At 53.6% G+C, this 23094-nt stretch overlaps 1 protein-coding gene across 5 annotated transcripts in view; it reads right to left on the bottom strand.

The window, feature by feature from the left end:
* Window positions 1-23094, bottom strand: part of RGS3 (regulator of G protein signaling 3) — a 129160-nt gene that overhangs the window by 57447 nt on the left and 48619 nt on the right. For 3 of the 5 annotated variants that reach the window (XM_079926692.1, XM_079926685.1, XM_079926686.1), the window contains 3 exons: window positions 18040-18151; window positions 11855-11898; window positions 5934-6056 (listed from right to left, as the gene is read on the bottom strand). In XM_079926692.1, the coding sequence (XP_079782818.1) occupies window positions 5934-6056; window positions 11855-11898; window positions 18040-18151 (279 nt within the window). Of the gene's footprint in view, window positions 1-1200; window positions 1667-5933; window positions 6057-11854; window positions 11899-12137; window positions 12222-18039; window positions 18152-23094 lie in introns of those variants that run through there. The other 2 variants (XM_079926690.1, XM_079926687.1) reach the window with 2 other exon arrangements.

Here is a 23094-nt window from a genome sequence, read left to right as displayed (position 1 = left end):
CGCTGCCCCCACGTAGGCCTTTGTCAGCCTCATGGCAGGACGGCCTCCTCTAAGTGTGCTGAGCCTCCCTTAGCCCCAGTCCCCGACCCTCAGGAGCTCTGCAGAAAGCAAACCCAGTCAGTTTCCAGAGGGCTGTGTTCACAGGATGGAGGGACAGCACAGGCCACCCCTGCTGAGGCTGGGGGGCTGTGAACTTGACCACCTTGGCCAGCTGAAGCACCCATAACTCCCAACTCCCAGGGACATTCTCAGAACTCAGCACTGGTCCCTACCCAGGCCTCACCAGGAGGGGGCTCTGTGAGGAAGGCCCCATCCTTACATGCATCCGCTGAAAGAGTGAGACACAGTGGAGGATGAGGGTGAGAGCAGTGGAGGGACAGGAAACTCTCTCTTCTCATCGCAGAGCCTCCCCTACCCGAGGGTCTGGGCATTCACATACTCGCCTCCCCAGACATCATCCAGGACGGGCCACCATCACCCATCACCTGGAGGACTGAAGGGACCCCCCCTCAAAAAAAAAACTGATCTCCTCACACCCACTTGGGCCCCTCCTTGGGTTCTCTCATCGTCTAGAAATGTCCCTGAGAGTCTGTGACTCCCTTTCTCAAAAGCCTTCAATGGCTTCCCACTGTGTCTCAAATGCAGTCAATACATTAACCACCAAAGCCCTGTACGATCTGGCCCCCACCTACTTGGTCTTCCCCCTCACTAAGCTCCAGCTCCAGCGGCCTGGGCTCCGTTCCTCCAGCACATCCTGCTCCTTGCTAGCTCAGGTACTCTTCGCAGGCTGCTCCATCTGTCTGGAAAATCCTTTCCAAAGTCCTTGACTGGCTAACTCCTTCCTTGGCTTAAAGGTTATGCTCTTCCCCTCTCCCACCCCACACCCACACACAGCAATCTCTAATAATATTCTCTCTTAAAGGAATCCTTTCTTTTCCTCCATAGATGATCACAGTGTGTAACCCCGTGTGTGTGTGTTGGTGTTTATGTAATGCTCTCTCCCCTACTGAGACTGAAACCTTGATAAGCGCAGAGACCATGTCCCTCTCGTTCTCCATAGTATCTCCAGCTCCTAGCCCAGAACCTGGCATAAAGTAGACGCCCTAAAAATATCTGATGAATGAAGGAATGAACGCATGAGTTCAGATGAAAAATGAGTGAATGGGTGGAGATATCTTCTGGCAGCAGCGGATCCTGGCATTGTTCTCCATCAGGGCTGACCTCTCCCAACTTCTCCTGCTGCCCCTGAGGCAGGCACTGGAACCACCGGTAGCCCAGATGCTATTTCACCTCCTTCTTCCTTGTAGGGAATAAGCTTCTGGGTCTTCTCCATTTGGGACTTTCTGAGCCAGTCTGCATCTGCCCACAGGGCCTCTCACACCACTGTGGTCCTTCTGACGCCAGTCCACACACCCGTGGGGCCACTCCCTTCAGATGACCCTAGGCCCACCATCTTGGTCCTCCGTTTTGGGTCCAGTTGAGGTGAGGTTACTGTGTGGTAAGGGATGCCCAAGAAAGAGTTAAGTTGCCAGAAGCAGAGTCCTGCCCTTGGGTTTGCTCAGCCAATCAGAGTCTGTCCTGATGAGGTAAAGCTTCTATCCTGGGTAGCATTGGTTGAGTTGGCCGGCCCCATCTCCTGCTGGAGAGAGCCATAAGGGTGCAGTTTCTGTGGAACCAGACAGAACTGGAATTAGCTCGCTGTCGACTCGGGCCAGGGCTGCCTGACTCCAGGACCTGCCCCTGCTGCTTTCTACGGTGCTCAGATAGACCCTGGCATCTCCAGGGCCCCATCTCTAGCCGCCCTAGTGGAGATGACGAGGTGGCACGCACCTTGGTATCACACCTGGGAGAAGTCTTACAGCCAGGGCACACCCAGGAGGCCTCAGTTTCCCTGCCTGGTCCCAGGAATACAGCAGGTGGCTACCAGGAAGTGACATGGAGCAGTCGTCACATGTGCTCAAAGCGGCAGCATTCAGCTTCAATAAACAAGGTCACTAGACAAATCTTCCTATATAGACATAACTTTAATAATAATAATAATTCACAGAGTTCTTCTGGTGTGCCACTTTGCTAAGCGCATTACATGAGTCTAATCCTCACGAGAACCCTGTTCATCCATCTACTTTACTAATGAAAATCTTGAGTCTCAGAGAGCCTCGGTGCCTCACCTGAGGTCACAGAGCGGTAAGAGCTCACGCCTCCCATATCACTCGCTATGTTTATTTTTGAACTGTCTGTGGGCAGATCGGTCTCCACTGCTGGACCGCAATTTCCCAAGGAAAGAATATGACAGATTCACCCGTGCATTCCCAGCACTGAGCTCAGGGTGCACCCCGAGAAAGGTCCATTGCCCAGGCCAGCGCTGTGCATGTGGTGGGAGCTCGTGGAGGTTCACTGACAATGAATGTACAGCCAAGAGCCCTCCGCCCGCCCCCATAAAGGACCTAAACTAGTGTCTGGCCCAGAGCAGGCATTTATTTCTATATTTGATTGAATAACCAACACAATATGCATTTATCTCTCCCTATTAGCTTAGCCTTAACAGTCACAGGTAGGACCATCTGTGAGTTATTCTACATTAGCAGCATGGCAGCGTTCCCCATGGCAGGGAGTTTAGTAGAAGTTGTCCCAGGTGAAAGAAGACAGGTAGTTTCCCTCCAGGGATAGACGATGAAGCAAGAAACGGGGCAGAATGCTGATGAGGAAGAACGGGGTGGTGAGAAAAAGGAAGCTGGGAGAGGAGAGGAAGCCGGCCACTTACTTCTACAGAAAGAGGGAGCACGCAGGCCCACCTGCAGCAGCCTTCCACCTGCCATGGTCAGCCAGGAGTGAGCCGGAGAAAGGCAGTGGAGCCCCAGAGACGGGATGCAGTCGGCTGCTGCCTGCCTCGCTGTGTCCTTGCCCCAGCCGGGACCCCAACACTGCAACCCAAGGTCACAGGCACCTCAGACACAGCACAGAAAGCCTATGTCTGCCCCTCTCCCCCGACAGGAGGGGAGTAGACCTGGCCCCTAAGGGCAGCGCACTTCACAGGCAATCAAGTTATACAGAAATCTTGGATAACTGGACGACTCTAGGTCCTCAACTTTCATGAGAATCACAAAGCTTGAAGAGCTGCGAAGAGCCACCTGACCAATGCATAGATGGGACCGCCATGGCGGGAAGCGGTTGCCAAAGGTCACACAGCAGGGAGTGGCACACCTGCCTCTCTACTGTCCTTTGTTTGAATCCATCTTCCTCCAATTCCCTCTGTCTTTCCCCAGAAGCATTTCATGTTCAGGGCATATCACATTTATCATGTTTTGCAAATTGGGGAAGAACTTTTGCATTTTTTGAGATGTTTGAAGAATCCCACATTCCAAGTGTCAGCAAACACCGCTGAAAGGAACAGGGTTGAGAAGTGGCAGCACAGGAGTTTGGGGAGCTGCCTTGCAAAGCCCTCTTTCCCCAGAGAGGCACTGGAGTTGGGCAGACAAGGAGTGGCTTAGGCATCGGTTTCCATTCTGCAGCAGAAGGCGGAACAGTCTCAGAACAACGAAAAGGCATTAAAAAAAAAAAAGGCACGCTCCTCAGTGAGGGCTCAAAACAGATTTCAGGCAGAAGTGTTCTGCTTGACCAAAGCAAGAAGCCAGTGTCCAAGGTCTGCTTGGCCTTCCCTCTTCTCTCTCCCCTGGAGGACAGCAAGCCTAGTAAAAGGGCTGTGGCCCAGCCCTTGGCAAGGAGGTTCACGGTCACCTCGGAGGCAGCCAGGACCTGATGGAGCTGAGTGCAGGTGGATGGCCTGTGCCGGTTGGACAGCCACCTGGGCCCGGTGGTTAAGGTTTTGTTTTTTGCTGAAGCACTCCTGGAACCATACGGGGCTGGAGAAAATCCTATTTACGGGAACTTCTCTCAGGAAGCTTGCTGCAAGCGACTAGAAGGAATGAGCTGCTATGACTCTTCCAGTGGGTGTGATGGGGGTAGGGAAGGTTGGGCATCCTCCCCAAGGGGCCTGCCTAACAAAAAGTGGTTACTAAGTGCCTTTCAAGGAGCGTGGGCCAAGTGGGGTGTGACAGCTGGGCAGGGCCCGCTCCCAGGTGAGGGGGCAATCCTGAGGCCGTCCCAGCGGTCAGGCCCTCCGTCTTTTCCCTCCTCACGCCCAACACAGAGCTTCTCCATTAAGCACACGTTTAAAGAGTTTTGATTTGAAGACGCATCCAGCTGTTGCCTGCCCGGGCTGCCCATATATCTTGGCATGGCCCGGAAGCCAGGCCCCAAACCCTCGGGCCCTTCAAGGGTCAGTCAGCGAAGCCGCAGCCCTGCGGCAACCAGCGCCAGAAACCCAGCCTACCTTCAGTCACTCAAATTGTCCCCCTCACCCCCCAACTGAAGGTGGAGAGACTCCCCAGGGCGTTGAGAAGGCTGTTGCCAACACTCTCCAGAGCCGGCAAACTCTGAAGCTGAGGCAGAAAGAACTTCTTCCCCAGATCAGGAGGAGCTAAGCCTAAAACACAAGAAAACTGAGGAACACCAGTGCACGCGTGCCACATCCCAGCGGCCACCCCAGTGAGGAGGAAGTGGCCTGGTCTCTGATTGTGACCGACCCAGGATCAAGGGGGCCAGGCAGCCTACAGCCTTGGCAAGTCTCTGTTGAGGAGTAGAAGCTGAGACTGGGAACCAGCCAGCATAGCAAGAGCACCTACTGAATACCAGGCACTGTGCTATGAACTGTGTACGCACTGTCTCATTTAATTTGCACAACAACCCTTTGGAGGAGAAACTACTAGCCCCAGATGGGGACACCAAGGCACAGAGTAGTACAGTGACTTGCCCAAGGTCACCCGCCAGCCAGCAGCAGAATGTGACTCGGAAGTCCATGCTGTGCCCGCTGTCCTCCCTCATCACAGTTATTCTTGCCCCTGGCAAGTGTAAAACAAGATAACTGTCGAGTCTGAGATCACATAATTCTCAGACACGCGCTATTTGAGGAGCTGCCGTCCGCCACCACCCCACCAGCAGGGGCTGCGCAGCAGCCTCTTCCCCACCTCCCGTCCTCAGCAGCCTGCCCCACTGCCCCGTTGGGCTACGTGTGCATGGCGCGCAGGGCGGCCCTCAACGCAGCAGGAAGAAGCACGAGGCCTGCGAGTTGACCAGCTGGCGCTCGCTTTCCTTTACCCTCTTCTCCCTGGTTCCGGCCAACCAACCACCACGGCTCCCTCTGCAGCAAATCAGACCAAATCCCAACACGGCCAACACGTTCAGCAAGAGAAGGGACCTGAGTGGCTCACAAATGGGGGAATACAACTGTGCCTCGGCCTGGCATCCGGGGGACCAAGGGGAAGGCTGTAGTCCAGCTCCGATCCCAACGCCCTCCACAGGCACGGGACCAGCCGAGGGGGTGCCTGCCCCAGATCAGCTTCAGCTGGGAGTCTCTAATCTTCCCTGATGCTCCAGCCGGCCGGCTCCCAGTCCCCAGAAAACTCCACTTGGCTCCACCCGGCCGTGGCCTGCATCGAACCAGCACGGCTTCTGCCGCAAACGTCTCCTCCCAACTATGTCTGCTTCGGGCCAGTGTTAAACACCAGTGAGCTCACCGTCCCTGGGCACGACCTACACCCAATAGCAGAGGGGGGCCGCATGCCAGGCAGCAGCCGGGAGGCCGGCCCGAACTAGACCTTGCCGTCGGCAAACTAGAGAACAGAACCGAGAATTGATGGGTCGTGCTCCATCTGGCTCTGTCGCTCTCCCTGAGCACCGTCAAACTCACTCAGCAGATCCAGTGACACGCCAAGGGGGAGAGTCGTTCGAGCACAGGCCTCCTTGCCAAGAGCTTGCTGCCCAGATCCAAGTCCTAAGCCAGGGCTGGTCCCAAGCTCAATTTGGAGGCTCAAGGGTGCAGGCGGGCCGAGGGGGAGCCAGGCAGCCAGGGCTGTGGCCACCAGCGAGGCCCTTACCTTGCTCTCAGGGGACGGAGCCGCCAGCTGTTGCTGCTTCGCAATGTTCTCCGACAGGCACCAGCACACTCTCTTCTTCTGCTCGTGCGAGTGAGCTTCCAAGGTGAATAAGCACTCTGCCTTCTGATGTCAGGGGAAACAGAGAGAGCGGCAGTCAGCGCTGCTCCCTGGTTCAGGGGCTCCCAGGACCAAGTCCAAGCACATCCCTGGGCTCCAGAGGGTGAGGCTGCAGCAGGGAGGGGAGTGACCGCTAAAAGCCACAAATGCACACTAATCCCCGGTGACATCGAGGCAGCCAGACGAGCAGGGAAGCTGGCTCAGGGGCCAGCTGGCAAGCCGTGTGCCCATGGGTTGGGGGAAAGGAGGGAGGCAGTGGTTCCCAACACAGTGGAGTTCTGTGGAGAGCCACCGACTGTGATGGTGAGGTCACCCCCGGGGACAGGCAGCACAAGGCAGCAGCTGGGGGAGCACGTGGGGAACCCAGAGGGCCAAGGTCTCCGCCCCTCTGATGCTCTACGGAGCCAGGACCCCTCCCCGGGCTCACAGAACCCCTCTCCCCCACCTCAGCACACTCATCTGATCACAAGGCCAAGGTTAGATGGGTGCCCAAACAGCGACTCGGTCCCTTTGGAAAGTCCTTGGGGAGCAATTGTGTGGCCTCGTACAGCCCCACTACTGCCTGACACGTGAGCTGGGTCTGATCAATGACTGTTCAGCTCAACTGAGTGCAAGTCTCTACCACTGCTGTCATTTAAATCTCACTTTGCTATTTAACCTTGTTAAATGCTGCAGTCTTGTCTCCCCAACTAGACTAGAAACTCCCTCTAGGAAGGCTTTTTTCAGCCGGGCCTAGTGCAGTGCTTGGCAAGTGAAGGCCTCAGTAAGCTCTGGCTCCCTGGAGGGACTTCCGGGATGAGGTCAAATCCAGGCCAGCTTACAGGCACCGGGGAGCGGCTGGGACCCAGGGAGTCGGCCCCGCCCCGAAGGAGTCAGAATGTGCTGGGGGCGGGGAGGGGCGGGACAGCATGCCCAGTGTTATCCTCTCCAGGACGCTCTGAGGAGGGGATGGCTAGCTCTTTCTGTCTCCGCTGGAATCTGATTATAACCCCACAGGACTGCGATTAGATTAACTCATCCAAGGAGCTAAGAGCGTGAGCCGGATGGATTGGAACAGAGAAAAAGACAGTGTTTCTACGCAGTCCTTCCTTGTTTTGCAGTTGGACAGGCCTGGTTTGAATCCCAGCTTTGCCACTTCCTAGCTGTCACCTCAGGAAAGCCTGTAAAATGGGAATGACAGTGATATCACCTACCTCCCAGAGCTATTGGGAGGGCAAGCAATAACCCAGGCCTCAATAAACAGCAGCTATTGTTGTTATTAGTACTTCATTTGTTTAAGAAATATTTATTGAGCACCTATTGTGTGTCAGGGACTGTAGTAGGCCCTGGGGGTGAAGAGGGAGATAAGAGAGACTGAGTTCTTGCCCTCAGGATGGGGGCAGAGACAATAAACCAATAAACAATTAAACAGTGTAATTACAAATTGTGGAAAGGCCAAAAGGGAGAGGTCCTATCTGAGCCTGACAGACGGAGAAGGCCATTCTGAAGGGGCCGCACTCCAGCAAAGGCTGAACGAGAAAGAGCCAGCCAGGAAAGTGCTAGGGAGAAACTGTTCCAGGCAGAAGGAACAGCAAATGCAAGGGCTCTGAGCTGGGGTGGTTATCAGCATCATCTAACAGCATTTGGGGACATAGTCTACCTGCCATCAAACCCAACCCTCAGGGATGCTCCCCTTCAGGGAAGGGCCACACCCCATGCTAAGTGTTCCCAGGGTGCCAGCCATTCCTTTCCAGCCCCAAAGTGCTCAGAAGCTGTTCTTCCTAAAAGCATCAGAGGAGAGAGGGAAGAAAGCCCCACCTCTTGGTTTCAGGGAACTGAGTGGATGTGGTGAGGCAATCCTCCCACTTAATAACCGATTCCCACCACTTCCCGGAACCCCCAGCCCACTGCAGGGGAAGGACACACCCAGCAAAGACCCCAAGATGCTCCAGGGAGAAACCAGGTGGGGCAGGAGCTGACTAGAGGGCCCTCTGCTCCCTGTCTCATTGTGTTGCCCCTGCGAGGGGAGAGTTGGGGCAGGGACTGTGGTCCCTTCCCGCTTGGAAAGGCCATCACTCCACAAATCTGGTCCTGGCCCGAGCCTCCCAGGCCTGCCTCTGCCTTTATCTTCCTGAGCCCCAACTTCCTCCTCTCTTTCTGTTCTGAAGCAGGATTCTGCCTTAATAATAATTCCCTTGATCTAAGTATCGATTTTAAAAGCACCCTCCCATCCATGATCTCGAGAAGGCATCCGAGGCACCAAGGACCTAACCCTAGGCCTGGCTGGGGGGTAGGGCTGGCTGTTTTAGACGGGCACACATTTGGGGGAAGGCCTTGCTCTCAAGGCTCCTCTCTAAGTGTTGCCTGAAGCTTTGGAGGCTGGCCTGGCCAAGAGAGGGAGCATGGAGACAGCTCCCTCCAGGGAGGCTGAATTCCCATCTGCCTAAGTCTGTCTAAATCAGGGGCCCCCACTGTCTGCCTGGCTGTCCCTGCATGTGAACCGTCTCTCTTGGTCCACTCTGTGATCCCACTCATCAGTTTCAACACTGTTAGACACCGTGCCCTCAAATATCAGGCTCCAAGGTCAAGGTTGTAAGCTGCCCTGAAAGCATCCTCACGAAACTCACTCAGAGGCAGGGCTTCCTTGACTGCAGCGTGGTTAGCTAAGCACAGAGCCCGCCAGACGCGACAGCAATGGGCCCAGACCTCTGCATTCAAACATGAGCATCCCCAAATCCAACTAGAAACATGGCTCCCCTTGCCTTCTTTAAAACCCCCATCTTGCCTCAACCTCCTTGTTCCTGAATTAATATTATCCTTGTAAAAACTAAAACCTCGGGGCTTCCCTGGTGGCGCAGTGGTTGAGAGTCCGCCTGCCGATGCAGGGGACACGGGTTCGTGCCCCGGTCTGGGAAGATCCCACGTGCCGCGGAGCGGCTGGGCCCGTGAGCCATGGCCGCTGAGCCTGCGCATCCGGAGCTTGTGCTCCGCAACGGGAGAGGCCACAACAGTGAGAGGCCCGAGTACCGAAAAAACAAACGAACAAACAAAAACCTAAAACCTCTTCTACTACAATTTATGTTTGCTCACTTGCTGTGACAGATGTTCTCTCATTTTATTCAATTCTCTCAGTGACCCAATGACATAGGGAGGAAGGAAAAACACAGCTGTTACCGTTTTTCAGATGAGAAAACTAAGGCTCAGAGAGGTGAAGTCAGCAGCCCCAGGAGGTCTCAGGAGAGGAGGGATTCAAAGTCTGTCTTCCGCCTCCTCTAGAGCCTTGGATCTTGCCTCATTTGTTTAACAGTATACGTACATTACAAAAAATGTGAGATCTTCCTCTTAGCTTTTATTTTAAAGGATCAATAAATCATTGGTGATGTCTCTAATGGAGAGTAACTGAATATGAAAAGCTCTCCGCCTGTTAGGAAGCTGACAGAAATAATAGCTACCATTTATCGAGCACTAACCGTGTGGCAGGTTCTGCGCTAAGTGCCTTGGACACAGTATCTTACTGGATCTCATTTAATCATTACAACAACCTTACAAGGTAGGACTCCTCAGCCTTGTTTCAGAGATGAGTATGTGACTTGCTCAATCTTGGCAGGGCCAAGATTCCAATCTAGGTCTTCCTAACCCCAAAGAGCAAACTCTTAAATTAATGGAGCCAGGATCAAATTCCAAGTTAGCGGATGGTCCCTGACCTGTGTGGCCTTTGACCCGACACCCCTGGTACAGCCAGTTGTGGGCTGCATCTCTCCCATGGATTTGTAGGGGCTGAGGGACACCTGTCCAGGGAAATAGAGGCCCCAGGGCCAAGGACTGCTCAGAACAATCCCACCCACTTGATAACTAACCAGGACCTACTGCTGGGGAACAATCAGAGCTGCTGCCCCCCAGGCAGTTGGGGCTTTCCCAATGCAGAGTGGAAAGCTGTCCCCAAATCCTGACTCTCTTGCCCTGCCCTGGTTCTTCTCTGGACACTACCTGCATGTTAGGCAATGAAGAGAAACCACTTGCTGGGAGTTCCAACTAAGACATGAGTCTGGGGTTCCCCATGAGTTCCAAAACCACTGTTGTCAAGCCTATTCCAGGCCACAGGGCAAGCAGGGATCTTGTCTTCCCTGTGATACAGACATGCCTCTCGTAAAGAGCAGCCCATTAAGAGAACAGAGGGGCTTCTAGCTGCCTGTGATCTTCAAACACCCAGCCCCTTGGGGTCAGATCACCTGACACTTTACTGAAATAAAAGGTCCCAGATCAATATCCCTTCATCAATCTTTGGAGGGGTAGGAGGTCACAACTCCCTGGAAACCAAGGAGCAGAAGTGTTTTTCTCTGGGAAAAATAACCCCAGCCTGGCAGGAAGCTGTCTTGGCATTAAAGAACCTGGAGTCTCATTTCAGGCCCCGCTGCAGAGAACTGGAATCCAGATGGGTGAGGCTGGGGAGGTAAATGCTCTGACTCTTCCCAGCCTGCCTCACAGCTTCTCCTAAGCTGCTCGCTCGGCTCCGGGGAAATGAACTCACGCCGCCCTGAAGGGTCTCCACCAGCTACTTCCTGTGCCCGGTGGGGATATGCTGACACAGGGGAGGACATCAATGCCTTCTTGGACCTCGAGTGGCCATTCTAGGCTGCCAGGGTCCCCGGCTCAGCTCCAACAAGGTCCACTGTCCTTTGGATTCCCTGCTGTCCCCTGAAGCTAACTTCTCATCAACTGTCTTGTCCTCAGGGGTCTGTGTTCACCCAAGGGACTCACCTGAAGCCCTGCACCTCCTATCTTAGCCAGGAACTGAAGGAATGATTTTCCAATCACAAACAACATGCAAATTCCTTCCCAAAATGGTGTACTCCTCTTGGCCAGCCAGTGTAGACCAGGCCTCACCCATAACGTGTGGCCAGTGTAGATTCTCCCACGGAATAGGCAGTTTCCCAGGACTGTTACTGAGTAAGACAGACGAGCAGAAGCAGAGGGAAGGAATGGGTCTAATAAACCCTGCCTGGAACTGGTAGCAGATTCATATGAGCAGAGGTACAAGGCTGGGATTAGAAAATTTGCTGAAAATTGAAAAAATTTGTATGGATCAGTGGCTCTCAACTTTTTCATCACCAAGGCCCTCTTTGATTAAACCCCTGGTAATGATATTTTATTTCCCGAACCATGTCAAGCAATCAGCTGTGTGCCCCCATTTTGCTCAGCAAAGGCACACTGTCTAGCTGAGCTTCTCATCAGACTGAGGTAACCAGTCTTAAGGAACTAAGGAACATCAATCACACTGAGTGGGCGTCACTCCAGCCCAAAACACAGACGCTAGATGGTTTCTTTCACCTGTATCATCTGGCCCAGGTAAAGGTACAGTTACCTTCAGGCCTTCTGAAACATTGACAAGACCCTGCAGGAGGGGACATAGGTGGTACCTTCTAGAAAGAGAGGAGGAAAGAGGTGGGCACAAGAATCAGGGCGCTCTATAGAGGAAGGACTACCAAGTGAATAGGGTGTTGCCTGGCTCTCAGGCCACACCCTCACTGTGACCCCCTGCAGGGGCTGGAGACCAGGAAGTCCTAAGCAGGAGACCACAGTGTCCTTCTGTCCCCTCTAAGCGCCTTCATGTCCACTGCTCTTCTACACAGAGGTAAGAGACACAGGGGCAGGGGTTGCTGTTCCCATTCCACAGAGCAGGACACTGCCACTCTGGACCTGCCCGGAACCCCTGCAGGAGTTGGTGTGGAGGCAGCATCAGAACCTGCACTAGAACCCGGCCCAACATCTTCCTTCAAGCACCAGGACACAGATCTCTCTCTTCAGATTCAGGGGGAAGGACTCACCTCTGCTAGATACAGCACACAGAATTTCAGGTCTTCTGAAGAACCTTTGAGGGAACAAAAAGTAAGACTTGCTTTAGAACTGGTTACAGAGTCTCAACTGTTTGCTTAAGCACAGCCAGCTGTCTCACCCAGAGGGCTGTGTGTGGTACTTCCTGTAAAAAGAAGAAGAAAGGGGCAGGGAAATCTCTGGAGGAAAGCCCACTTAATATCTAATTAGGTTGAGATACAGATGTAAGGCCTTTGCCTGCAGGTCAGCCTGACCCAAGGAATACTGAGCTCTCACCCTATGAGAGGTAGCCAGGAGCACCCTCTGGGCATCAAGCAGTGGGGTACAGGGAGTTGTCATCCATCCCAGGAGGCCTCTTCCTTTCCGTGTCCCCTGCAGTGAGGGACACGGAGGCAGCACACACTTGGGTTTTCTTTTAAACACTCCAACTGCCTTTGCCATTTTGAAATTCAACAAGGAGCCACCCAGGAATGCATGGGCTATGCAGGGGGATCCCCAATCACGGGCTGGGTGGAGCCCGGAGATGGCTTCCCAGCCCAGGCCCAACCCCTCAGTGTGTTTTCCTAAAGCCTTCTCACCCCTGGTCTAGAATCCCAAACTCAAACACTCACCAAACCCTCTCCACCTGGGAGGCAGCTGGGAGGGCCTGTTGGCCACTCCCCGCTCCTCCAGCAGAGAAGCTGAGGCGGGATACCTACCCTAAGGCGGAAGATGATTTGGTCAGCCTGCTGCAGAAACACAAGAGCCAAGAGATGACCCACAGCTGTCAGGGAAGGCTTCCTGACAAAAGGGGGACTCTTCTGAGCTTGAACTCAAGGTGGGAAGAGAGGGCACTCTGGGAGGTGGGAACAGCATGGGCAAAGGCATGGAGATGCAGAAGCACAAGTTGTGCTCAAGGGATGGCGACTGTGAGGTAGCCCCGCCTCCTCCTCCAGGTGGCCTTCCCTGACTGCTGCAGGCTGCTCCTCGGAACCTGGCAGCACTCCCCGTGCGCCACTCATCTGAGCACAGGCCAGGGCTGGTTAGGAACTTCCTGTATTTCAAGCATTCGACCTCACCAGGCAGGTCATCCTTTTTGAGGGAAGCAATCATACAGCACATATAACGGCAAACACTTAAACTGCCATAGGGGTTTAGAGTACCCAGTGCTGTGTGCCAACCACAGCGCCAAATGTTTCATGTGCATAAACTCGACACTCACAACAACCCCTATGAGGCAGGGGTTATTATCATCCATGATTCATGTGAGAAAACTGAGGCACAGGGGGTGAGTAACATGCCTCAGGTAGAAGGGGGAAGAACCCAGATTTACACCCGGGAAGCCTGGTCCCAGAACTCACGCTCCGAACCACTACACACCTGCCTCTCAAATGCCCACCACGTAGGCCCTACCCAGGCACCTGTCCCCTCAAGGAAACAGGACTAGTGCTGGGCTCAACGCAGAACCCTCAACATACACCTGAATCAAAGAAATTGTCAAAATGCCTTACAAAGTAGAGGCGGCAAGGGAAAAACAGAGACGGTGGGTCAAGCCTATTCCTAAGAAAAGTAGTGAGTGAGGTCCTCACGTGGGTGGAGGCCAGGCCCCCTCGGAGCAAGCATATGGGCAGTTTCCTGGGCAAATCTATCCCTAAGGCCAGGGATGTCAGCCAGAGCTAGATGAAAATAGCTCATAAGTAAATGGGGGTTTGCTTTGGAATTAGAATAAATCCTTCTGCTTCTCCCCACCTAGAGATGGGTTGGGGGGCAGGGGGCAGCCCTGCCTAAGAAGTCCATCGTGTTTAAGAAACCTCTAATTTCAAAGCTTCTGCCAGTTCCTTGCATTGCTGAGGGTGGAGACAAGGGGAGGTGGCTTCTTTTGTTTAAGAAAACACACTGGGACGTTTCCTTGACTTTCCAGAAGCGGACTTTAGTGCCAAGGGAGAAACAAAAAGATCTGTGTAAGAAAATAACAGAATTTTGGGTTTTAGAAGCTGCCAGTGAGAGAAGAGGTTCTAGAAGGGAGTGGAAAGCCAGGCAGATGGGAGCCTCAGGGAGACAGGAGGCCAAGGTTGGGGGATGCAGCCTAGGACATATTCCCAGTGACGAGGGATCGCTGACGGATCGCCTTGAAACTTTTCTGTGCCGTGACACCCCACCATCGCACCCCTGCGTTACTGCACACCTTCACTGAAATCTGCTCCCCGTCATGGCCTTGTGCTGGCAGCACTATGGGAAGAGGACAGAATGGGGGCAGCGCTCAGCATGGCTCAGAGCCTCATAAAGAAGGACAGCAAGGCTCAGGAGCCAAGGGTGCCTGTAAGGAGCGGCAGCTGCAGAAAAGGAGGCTGCAGCGTGGCTGACCCAGGAGAGAAACCTCAGCTCCGCCGGAAATCCTTCCAAAACACTGGACTGGGCTCTGGACTTTCCAGAGCGTGGAAACGGGGGCAGGTGTAAAGGAAAAGGGACAGTGAGGCAGCACACATTCGGGCTTTCCATCCAACCCTCCAACCACTTTCACCATTTTGAAATTTAACAAGGAGCCATTTGGTTCCTGGGTGAACCCTCTTTCCCATCAAGGAATGTGGGCCATGGACCATGGGCTATGCAAGGGTGATCCCCAGTCATGGGCTGGGGGGAGCCCAGAGGTGGCTTCCCGGCCCAAGTCTGGCCCCTCTGCCATTTTCCCAGAGCCCTCTCAGGCCTGGTCTGAGATCCCCAAATCAACCAGTTACCAAGTCCTCCCCACCTGTGAGACAGGCCAGGAGGGCTGTTGTCCCCGTTTTCCAGATGCAGAAACTGAGGCCCAGGGAAGGAAAACAACTTGCAGAAGGCATGCAGTGGGCAAGTGACAGAGCTGAGACTTGAACCCAGGACTGCCTGCCTCCAAAGCCTGTGCTCTGACCACTATGTCACACTTCTGTCCCTCTCCCGGTTTACTCATCTGTCATTTCACCTGGCCATGCGCTCCGGAGGTGGGAATGTATGTGCGTCTCTTCCTCTGCTCTCACCCTGGCGGCCAGCACTGAGGTGGGCTCTGAGGAGGTGCTCAGAATATGTCAACCGACTAAATTTAACTCCAAGTGTACCAGCAGCCTGGACCTAAGCAGCTGAGTTTCCAAGATGGGGCGCCTGGGCTCCTCAGGGTGGATGGTGAACCCAAGAATCAGCTGGACATTTCCAGGCCATCCTGAGAGACCACAGCAGGTCAGGAAGACACACTGTGGGTGGGATACTGGCCACCCGGGAGGCAGAAACACAAAGAACAGCAAAGCCAGTGGGCGGCAGAGGCAGGAAGAGACCACAATGGGCCCCGGCTGACCGGAGATGTCCCAGTTGTTAGCGCCAGCTCTCCGCCTGTTCCCATTACACTGCCATTCAGCCTTGCTGAAGCTCGGGGGAAGCTGGGCAGGAGGAGGGCGGGCAAGGTTTAAGTGGCCACCAGCCGGGAGCCCTGAGGGAGGAGTGCACCCCAGCCCCCAAGCTGAGGCCATGCTTCCCATCTCCCTTGGGTCCTACACTCATTCACCCAACAGTCATTGGGCATCCACGATACTCTGTGCCCATGCCCAGCCCTGGGAGTAGGCTTGGCCAGCAGAGCCAAGCACGCATCAGGCATGTCACACAAGGGAGTCCTTGGTCCCTGGGTGGGGCAGATCCTCCTCGGCCAGAGAACTGCCCTCGCCAGCCCCAGCCTGCAGGAAAGGCTGGGTGTGCTCCTTGTTCAACATCTTCTCTGCCTCAAACTGAACTTTCCGCACATGTTGATTTGAAAGAGACAAGAAACCTTAGGAGTCATGAGCAATGTTAATCAGAGACCATCCTGCCAAGAGGAGCTCCAGCTGAGGCCCCAAATGCATCTCTTAAAAGCCTCGCTCAGGCCAGTGCTGCTGCAGCGAGTCTCTGGGGGTGCGGGGAGGCGGGCAGGAGTGCGGGCGCCAGGACTCAGGACACCGGGTCCTGCGGCTCCAACTCCGACAGCTGGAGAGGTGGCCACCGGACTTCTGCAAACCCTGGGACCCCCAAGGCTGCCTCAGGGAGCGGGGCAAGGGCTCCCCACAAGTGCCTGAAAAGACATCTAAGCATTGGAATGTGCACCTTGAGTGCTCAGTGTCTCTGAGCCATTGCCTTCGCTCCCAGCAGCTCCCTGGCTCCATGGAAAGCCACACTCGCTGTGTTTGCTGACTGACACTGCTGGAGAAAGGCAAGACAGTTCGCACCAGAACAACGGCCCGGCCAGCCAGGACAGGCGCGCGCGCGCGCACACACACACACACACACCCCCTCACGTGCCAACCCAATAGGCTCCAAGGGCCGTGGTCATCTCTCCTGAGCAGTGCTGGTCTTGGCCACCCACAGTCTCCAGCCCCAGGAGGCCATGCCCGCACAGGCTGGCGCTCACATGCAACCTGGCACGCGGGCGGTTTCTCTGCCACGCCCCAAGGCCTCACGCCACCCACCCTGACCAGCCGCCACCCAGGGGAGGATGGTGCTTACCCTGCCTCTCACTTCAAGCCTTAGGTTGGGGCCTCCAGGAGGGGAAGCTCCAACCAATTCCCAGCGGGCTCCCCGCACCCGGGCTAGGGGTGGGGACCAGACAAATGAGCACTGTCCAGCTTCTCAGAGCAACCTCGGGGTCCATGTGGGCACGTCAGGTCTGGGAGGGAACACGCTGGACTGCCCAAACCTGGCTTCACAGTCAGAAAAACCACAGCCCAGAAAAGGGAGAAAGGAGCAGCTGAAGCCACACCACACGTCAGCAGCAAAGCCGGCCCAGGGCCTCACGCCCCCAGCTACTGCCCTCGGCTCTTCCTCTGCCCTGTGGCTCCCAACCCGCACCCAACGCTCAGCCAGTTTGAAAGCCCTCTTCCCCCTCCCTCCTTTCAGCAGGAGGCTGAGCTGCCCAGGGTCCTGGGCTTGCAGGCCCCAGACTTGTGTGATGAGCCTGACTTGTGTGATGGTTATAATCAATCAGCCTGTATTACCAAGCACAGCCCCCCACCAGCACCCCTCAAATATGACTGGGTCCTAGATAGTGGGAGCTGGGGGTGGGCAGGCGTGTGAGTGCATGTGTGTGCAGAGGGGTGGGAGGGACGGGAGAATGGGTGTGTAGGGGAAGCTGGGCGTGAGGGACAGAGAGAGGGGCAGGGCAGCAGGGAAGCCAAGGGCAGAGTCACTGTAGCTCTCGCCCACCCCGCTCCCGCAGGTAATGGGGGGCTCCTTGGAATGCCAGGATCTCAGCTGAACTTGCTCAGAGGGCTGTTCCTCCCCATGACCTTGGTCAGGCCCAGCCCACCCTGTAGGAGAGGCTGGCCCCAAGCAAGGTGACTTGCTTTTTCCCCTCAGTGGCTGCAGTGGGCAGTGGGCAGGAGAAAGCCAGAGGCAGAGAAGGAGAAGTTGTAAGCGACTTCCTGTGGGGTTGCGAGAATGGAGGTTCTCACACGCCCTGGGTTTCTAAGGAGGAAGAACAGCGGGGGCACCGAGCACGCAGGCCGGGTTTGCAAACAGGCAGGAAGTTTTCCTGGAGCAAAACCCGTCAAAACAGAATTCTTTCACTGGGTAATATTTTCCTCCCTGCCCCTGTCACCCATGCTCAAACAGGTCTGGTGTTGTTTTCATAATCTGGGAGAGGAAATTGAGCCCCTTTCAGCAGAGACCTCAGGCGCCAAACCAAACCACTCGACAGATACTCCCGCTGGTTTCCCATTCCCGAGTGGAGGGGAGGGCACCGTGGCAAGTGTGGGGTAGAGACTCACTTCACCCTCCCACGTGCTCATGTCCCGGATGTGTTGCCTGGGCACACAGTGTGGGCCAGCCATTTTGCATAAACGACCTAATTTAATCTTCACAAAAACCTTCTGAGATACTATTGGTGTCCTCACTTACGCATGAGGAAACAGGCTCAGAGAGGTTGAGGAACTTGCCTGAGGTCACACAGGTAGTGAGGGGCAGAGCCAAGATTTGAACACAGGTCTGTCTGAAGCCAGCGCTTTTCCCACTCCACTCCCAAGCCTCCCTGAGACCTCACTGGAGCAGAAGCCTCCCAGCAAAGCTCAGGGTGTACAGGGGCCTGCCAGCCTAGACTGGAACGCCAGTGTCTGAGAACCAGACCTAGGGGCACACAGCCCATCCATGCTGCCCAGAGCAGGCCTCAGAGAGAGTGCAGAGGGAGCCCAGGGCATCTCGGGCATGCACTCACCTTCCTGCAGCTTCACGCTCTGGAGGTAGAGGGGGTTCCTCAGGACGTTGCAGCGGCCTGGCTCATCCTCCTTGGTGAAGAGCAGCAGGTCAGAGTAGGCAAACAGCGTCACCTGCACAGGGAGAGAGCAAACAGAGCTCGCTGTTCTGCTGTCCCAGAGGCCAGAAGCCACAGCCTCCCCTGGGAGTCCAGGTAACGCGTCTCCATCATCTCGGGCATAACCAGGAGCAGATGCTCAGCATGGCCCGAGACCTGACCTGCAGTCAAGGCTACCCTTTTGCTACTCCTCACAGTAGGAAAAAATAACAGAACAAAAATCAGCCCTCATCCTCATTCTCCATGCCTCCTGACGGCCTCTGCCAGCCTCTCAACAGCCCGACATCCCACAGGCCCACCTCTCTGACCAAACGCCTCTGGAATCTCCAGCCCAGTGCCCTTGGCTTGGAGCCACCCTTGAGCTGCAGGACGTGCCACATTTGCTTGCATTCTCCTCTAAATGTCCGGCTGAAAGAGCACTGGGCTTGGAGTCAGAAGTCGAGGCACCTGTCCCACTAAGTAGCCATGAAAACTTGGTTAAGTCTGCTGAATCCCTTCTGCCTCAGTTTTTTTTCATCTGTGCAAACGGGGGGGAACGTCCCTGCCCAGCTCCCTACAGGCTTCTTTCACAAGGTCTGTGTAGACAGTGAATTTGAAGCATCATGCAATGTGAGTATCCTTACCAAATTCCTTGTAGATAATTTTAACTGCGTTCATGCACAGTCAGTTCAAGAAAAAGCCAGTTACTTATGCTCCAACACAGACAAGCACAGAACTTTTATCTCTTTCATACACTAGCTGCTCCAAAAATAAAGGAGAAAGATATTTTTAGACATTATAGGTAAACCATCAGGCATGCTCAGCATATTTTTATGCTAAAAAAAAATCCACTTGATCCTCTAATGCCAGTAAAGATTACACTGGTCTTTGTTTTGTAAATCCTGCGGTGGCCTTTAGTCAAAAGCAATAAAAACCCTATTTCAGATTCTCCGAAGAAAACAAAATATTATTAATTTTGTGGAATTCCCTTGGAGGTGTCAAAATCTGACATTTCATCTCATCTGGGGTAAGAAGAGTCCGCTGGAAGGCTGGCATGCACCACGAAGGGCCACAGTGAGTGTGTGCTGGATTGTTGACGAAGTTTAAAAAGCCAACACGTTGACATTTAGCTGTCAGACTGTTGAAGATGACCTAACAACTCCACCTCTATGACTCTAGCCTATAGAAATACTTACAAGGACATAGAAATATGAACATGTAGGGATGTTCTCAGCATTACAAAATTTTGTAATTTTAAAAAAGAACATAAACACCCATTAAGAGAGGATGGATAAACTAAATTATGCTACCTTCATGTGGGAGAATTTTATGCAACTATTGAAAGAAGAAAGTAGAGCCATGTGGGCAGAAATGGAAATCTGTCCATCATAAATCACAATAGTGCAATGTCCAAAAAATAGCTAGCGTATAATCCAACTTCGTAAAACCAAACTGTAAACCTGTCTGTATTTATACATTTTTTAACGTCTAAAATACTCATCACAGTCTTCACTGTGGGGAATGGGACTTGACTTTATACGTTTCTGTTTAATTTGCATTAGTTTGCAATGAGAATCTGTTACTTTTATAATTTAAAAATACATAAATGTTTTTCAAAGGACTACGTGGCACACAGAGGTTTGAGGGAATCTGGGCCACAGAGACGGTAGGGGGCATTCTTGAGCAGGAGGCATTCAGGGGCTCTGGCTTATCTAACGGGGACCAAACACAAGGGCTCCTGAACCCTGGGCTGGAAGGCATGCTGGCAGTGACTCTCTCCAAACCCCTTCCCGTCACAGCCCTGACCCAACATAGTCCACAGAAGCCTCCATTTACTGAGCACTTACTTTCTGCTCAGTGGATCCTCACTTGTAACTAACATCATTGCCCTCATGTATAGGTGAGGACCCTACAGCACCGAGAGGTTAAGTGACCTGTCCAAGGCTACACAGCCAGAGACCATTGCCCAGGTCTGGATGACCGCAAAGCTCTCACAATATGGTGAGGTAGCAATGTGCCTACAGTTGTCCTGTCCCTGAATGTGAAAGAATCCAAGCAGGGACCAAAAAAGAGGCACAAAGGAGACAGAAACATGAAGTTAAGGGAAGGGAAGAAAATGATCTCAGAGTTCAGAAGGAGTTTAGGGGTTGGTTGTCTGAGGAGAAGACTTCAACGTCCAGTGAGTGGAAAGGAGAAAGCTCTACACTAGGCAAGCACAAGACAAACCCTCAGGGTCCCCTGACCCACTCAGTGGAAACCAGGAAGTGGTCTCTGGACCCACAGGGAAGCTGGCAGGGGAAGGGTCAGAGGAGATAGTCTGTCAGGAGCCTAAAAATTCAAAAAACAACGCAGGCCCAGAGAGGGCTGGATGGATGGCAAGTGGAGAAGAGGTACCAGCAAGGTGAGAAAAGACCCAGGTCGCTGCTCTGGCCCAGATTCCCAGAGCTGAGAATGTGGTCTAGACAGGAAGTGATTAAGGCCTGAACGAAGAATTTCCCCAAAAGCCGGGTCAGGGAAAGGACAGAGCTGCTGCACAGCGGGAGACAGGGCAGAGAGGCGAGGGTGCCAGAGGAGGGCAGGTGGGCCCCTCTCCCGTCTCACCAGCACCCTGCAGGCCTTGCTCCCCGCAGAGCCACAGCAGCCTGCAGTGCAGTGACGCCCATCTCCACAGCCCAGTTACCTTCTGCTTCCCACAGCAGGCCCTGGGGGCCGCCAGCTGTCTTCCCCACACTTGTTCCAAGGACACATTTGTTTTCCCAAAGGCTCAAGAGTCGAGGAATCGCTTGGTTAGGAAATCCTTGAGACTTGAAGCACCACTAATCCCACGTGGTCCTAACCAAGCTTCCTCGGAGGAATCTTGCCTGAGGGCAGGGTTTGCAGCAAAGGCCTTGGTGACCCAGCAAACGGTAAACTTAATGAGTCAGTGTGTAAAGTGAGGGCATGTCTCTCTTGTGCCCCATAGGACTCCTGGAACCTCCAGCACAGGGCCTGGCTCCATCGTAGATGCTCAGTAACCATTCTTTGAATGTAGAAATGAGTCTGTACCAAAACGCTGATTTGATCTCAGGGCACGTTAATCAAGTTGGTGACTTCCGGGAGGGCGTGTGATGAGGGCAGTTCACGGTGTGGGATTGGATCAGCTCACGGAGCATGCCCAGAGAAGAGAAGGGACACCAAGCCAAGGGGGAACATTCCATGAACAAAGATTTCTGTCGAGCAACTTTCTACAATTTAGGGCTCTCTGGTAATAGAACCACTGCCGGGAGGGCTCCCTCAGCAGACTCAAGAAGAGGCTGGATGGAGAACAATCAGCTGGAAAGTTACAGGGAAGCAATTAGAATGGACGGCTCCTGAGGGCCCAGCCACGATGCGATTCTCTGAACTTCGCCAAACCCCTCTTGAATTGGTTTATATTTTTGGCCTGAATAACACGACAGGCTACTAACAGCCACATATTTGCTTCCTATCATATTTCAAGAAAAAGAAATGTATTATTTTTCCTTGTGTTCAAATCATTTCTTTCAACCGTCAAAAGGGGTCTCTTAGTTCTAGGGCTCCAAAGGCCCACTAGGCAAAGAGCTTTTGGACAGATTTTAACTATCATCAGGCCCTGGCTTCAGCTTATGTTTGTTAGTTTGTTTTTAAACAAACACACCAGAGCCAGCATGGGATCCTGGAAAGAACTGCTGAGCCAGAGAGATCCCAAGTGCTAATCATGGCTCCATCTCTTAGGAGTCTTGAGACCCTCAGGTCCTAGTAAATCTCACTCGAGCCTCAGTTTCCTCATCTACTGAGTAGGGGCAAACGTGCCTCTCCTCGGGAAGCTGTGAGAGTTAACTGGGATCAAGAATGGAAAACTTGCACAGTGAGGATAAATAAGAAGTGCTCAAGGTTTGCAGGTTTAATGGTGAGTGAGTAGGGGAAGAAAAGAGCACCTTGAGACATATGAATGTACCCCACAGTGGCTGCCATTCCTAACCGCCTCCTTCTGAGTCTTGTGGGTTTATAGCCACACACCTCAGTTTCTGACCTTTGGCTACCTGACTGAGCTCCACCACACACTTATTCACCAAGCATAGCTCCAAAGGACTTCTCGTTCCTAAAACCCAAATCCCCCGCAACAGATGAAGTTTTACTCCCACAGAGGCAATTCAGAAGTTATGCCAAGGTTCTTAAGAAAGTTCCTGAAGAGGAGGTCCAGAAATGTGGTAAGCAATGCCAGTGTGGTAGAAATAATCCTGCAGTCTCCCCAGGGAGCGCCCCTGAAAGACAACGCTCATTTGGAAAATATGAGTTCTGGTCTGCTTGTTCCACAAACAAAACAAAAGCAGCCTGCTTTAGTCACGACTACACAAAATGTCCTGGAATGCTGAGGCTGAAAGGGCCCTTAGAGATCAGCTGACCTCAGACCCTGCCCTTGCTGCCTCAAACACACACACACCCCACTGTTCCGATGGGAAGACTGAGGAAGAAGGAAGAAGTTGTAAGTGAACCAGCCGCGGAGCAAGAGCTGGCTACATGCCTTCTGCCTCCAAGTTTCCTGATCTTTCCACCACCCCAAGCTGTCACTCAACCCAGCCAAGCCACACTGCCAGCTCTGAATCAGGGCCTGATTGGAGGCAAGCCCCCTACCCTCTCCTCAAGGCTCCCAGGTAGCCCAGTCAGACCCCAGAGCTCCAACTTCTGTTCCCAAGTAGATTTAAACTCATGAGACTGAGCCGGAACCTGGCCAGCTCTGGGGATGGTGTGGGCGAGTGAAATCCCCCCAGTTAGAGATAAGCCGGGGCCAGCTCCCAGGAAAAGCAGCATGACCCACACACCCAGGTCTCTGTTGGCAGAGCTAGAGCCCGAAGAGAGATCACAGACTTATCCCTCAGAAGAAGATTTTGGATTTGGGTTAATATACACCCAAAAACCCAGGTAACGGGTGCTCTTCTAAAATTCTCTTTGGCTAACAGCTTTATCTTCTCACCCACAAAG

Source organism: Stenella coeruleoalba, assembly GCF_951394435.1.
Source record: "Stenella coeruleoalba genome assembly, chromosome: 7".
In the NCBI taxonomy this organism is placed as follows: domain Eukaryota; kingdom Metazoa; phylum Chordata; class Mammalia; order Artiodactyla; family Delphinidae; genus Stenella; species Stenella coeruleoalba.
Note: the sequence above shows the minus strand (reverse complement) of the source record. Positions and strands in the feature narration are given on the sequence as shown.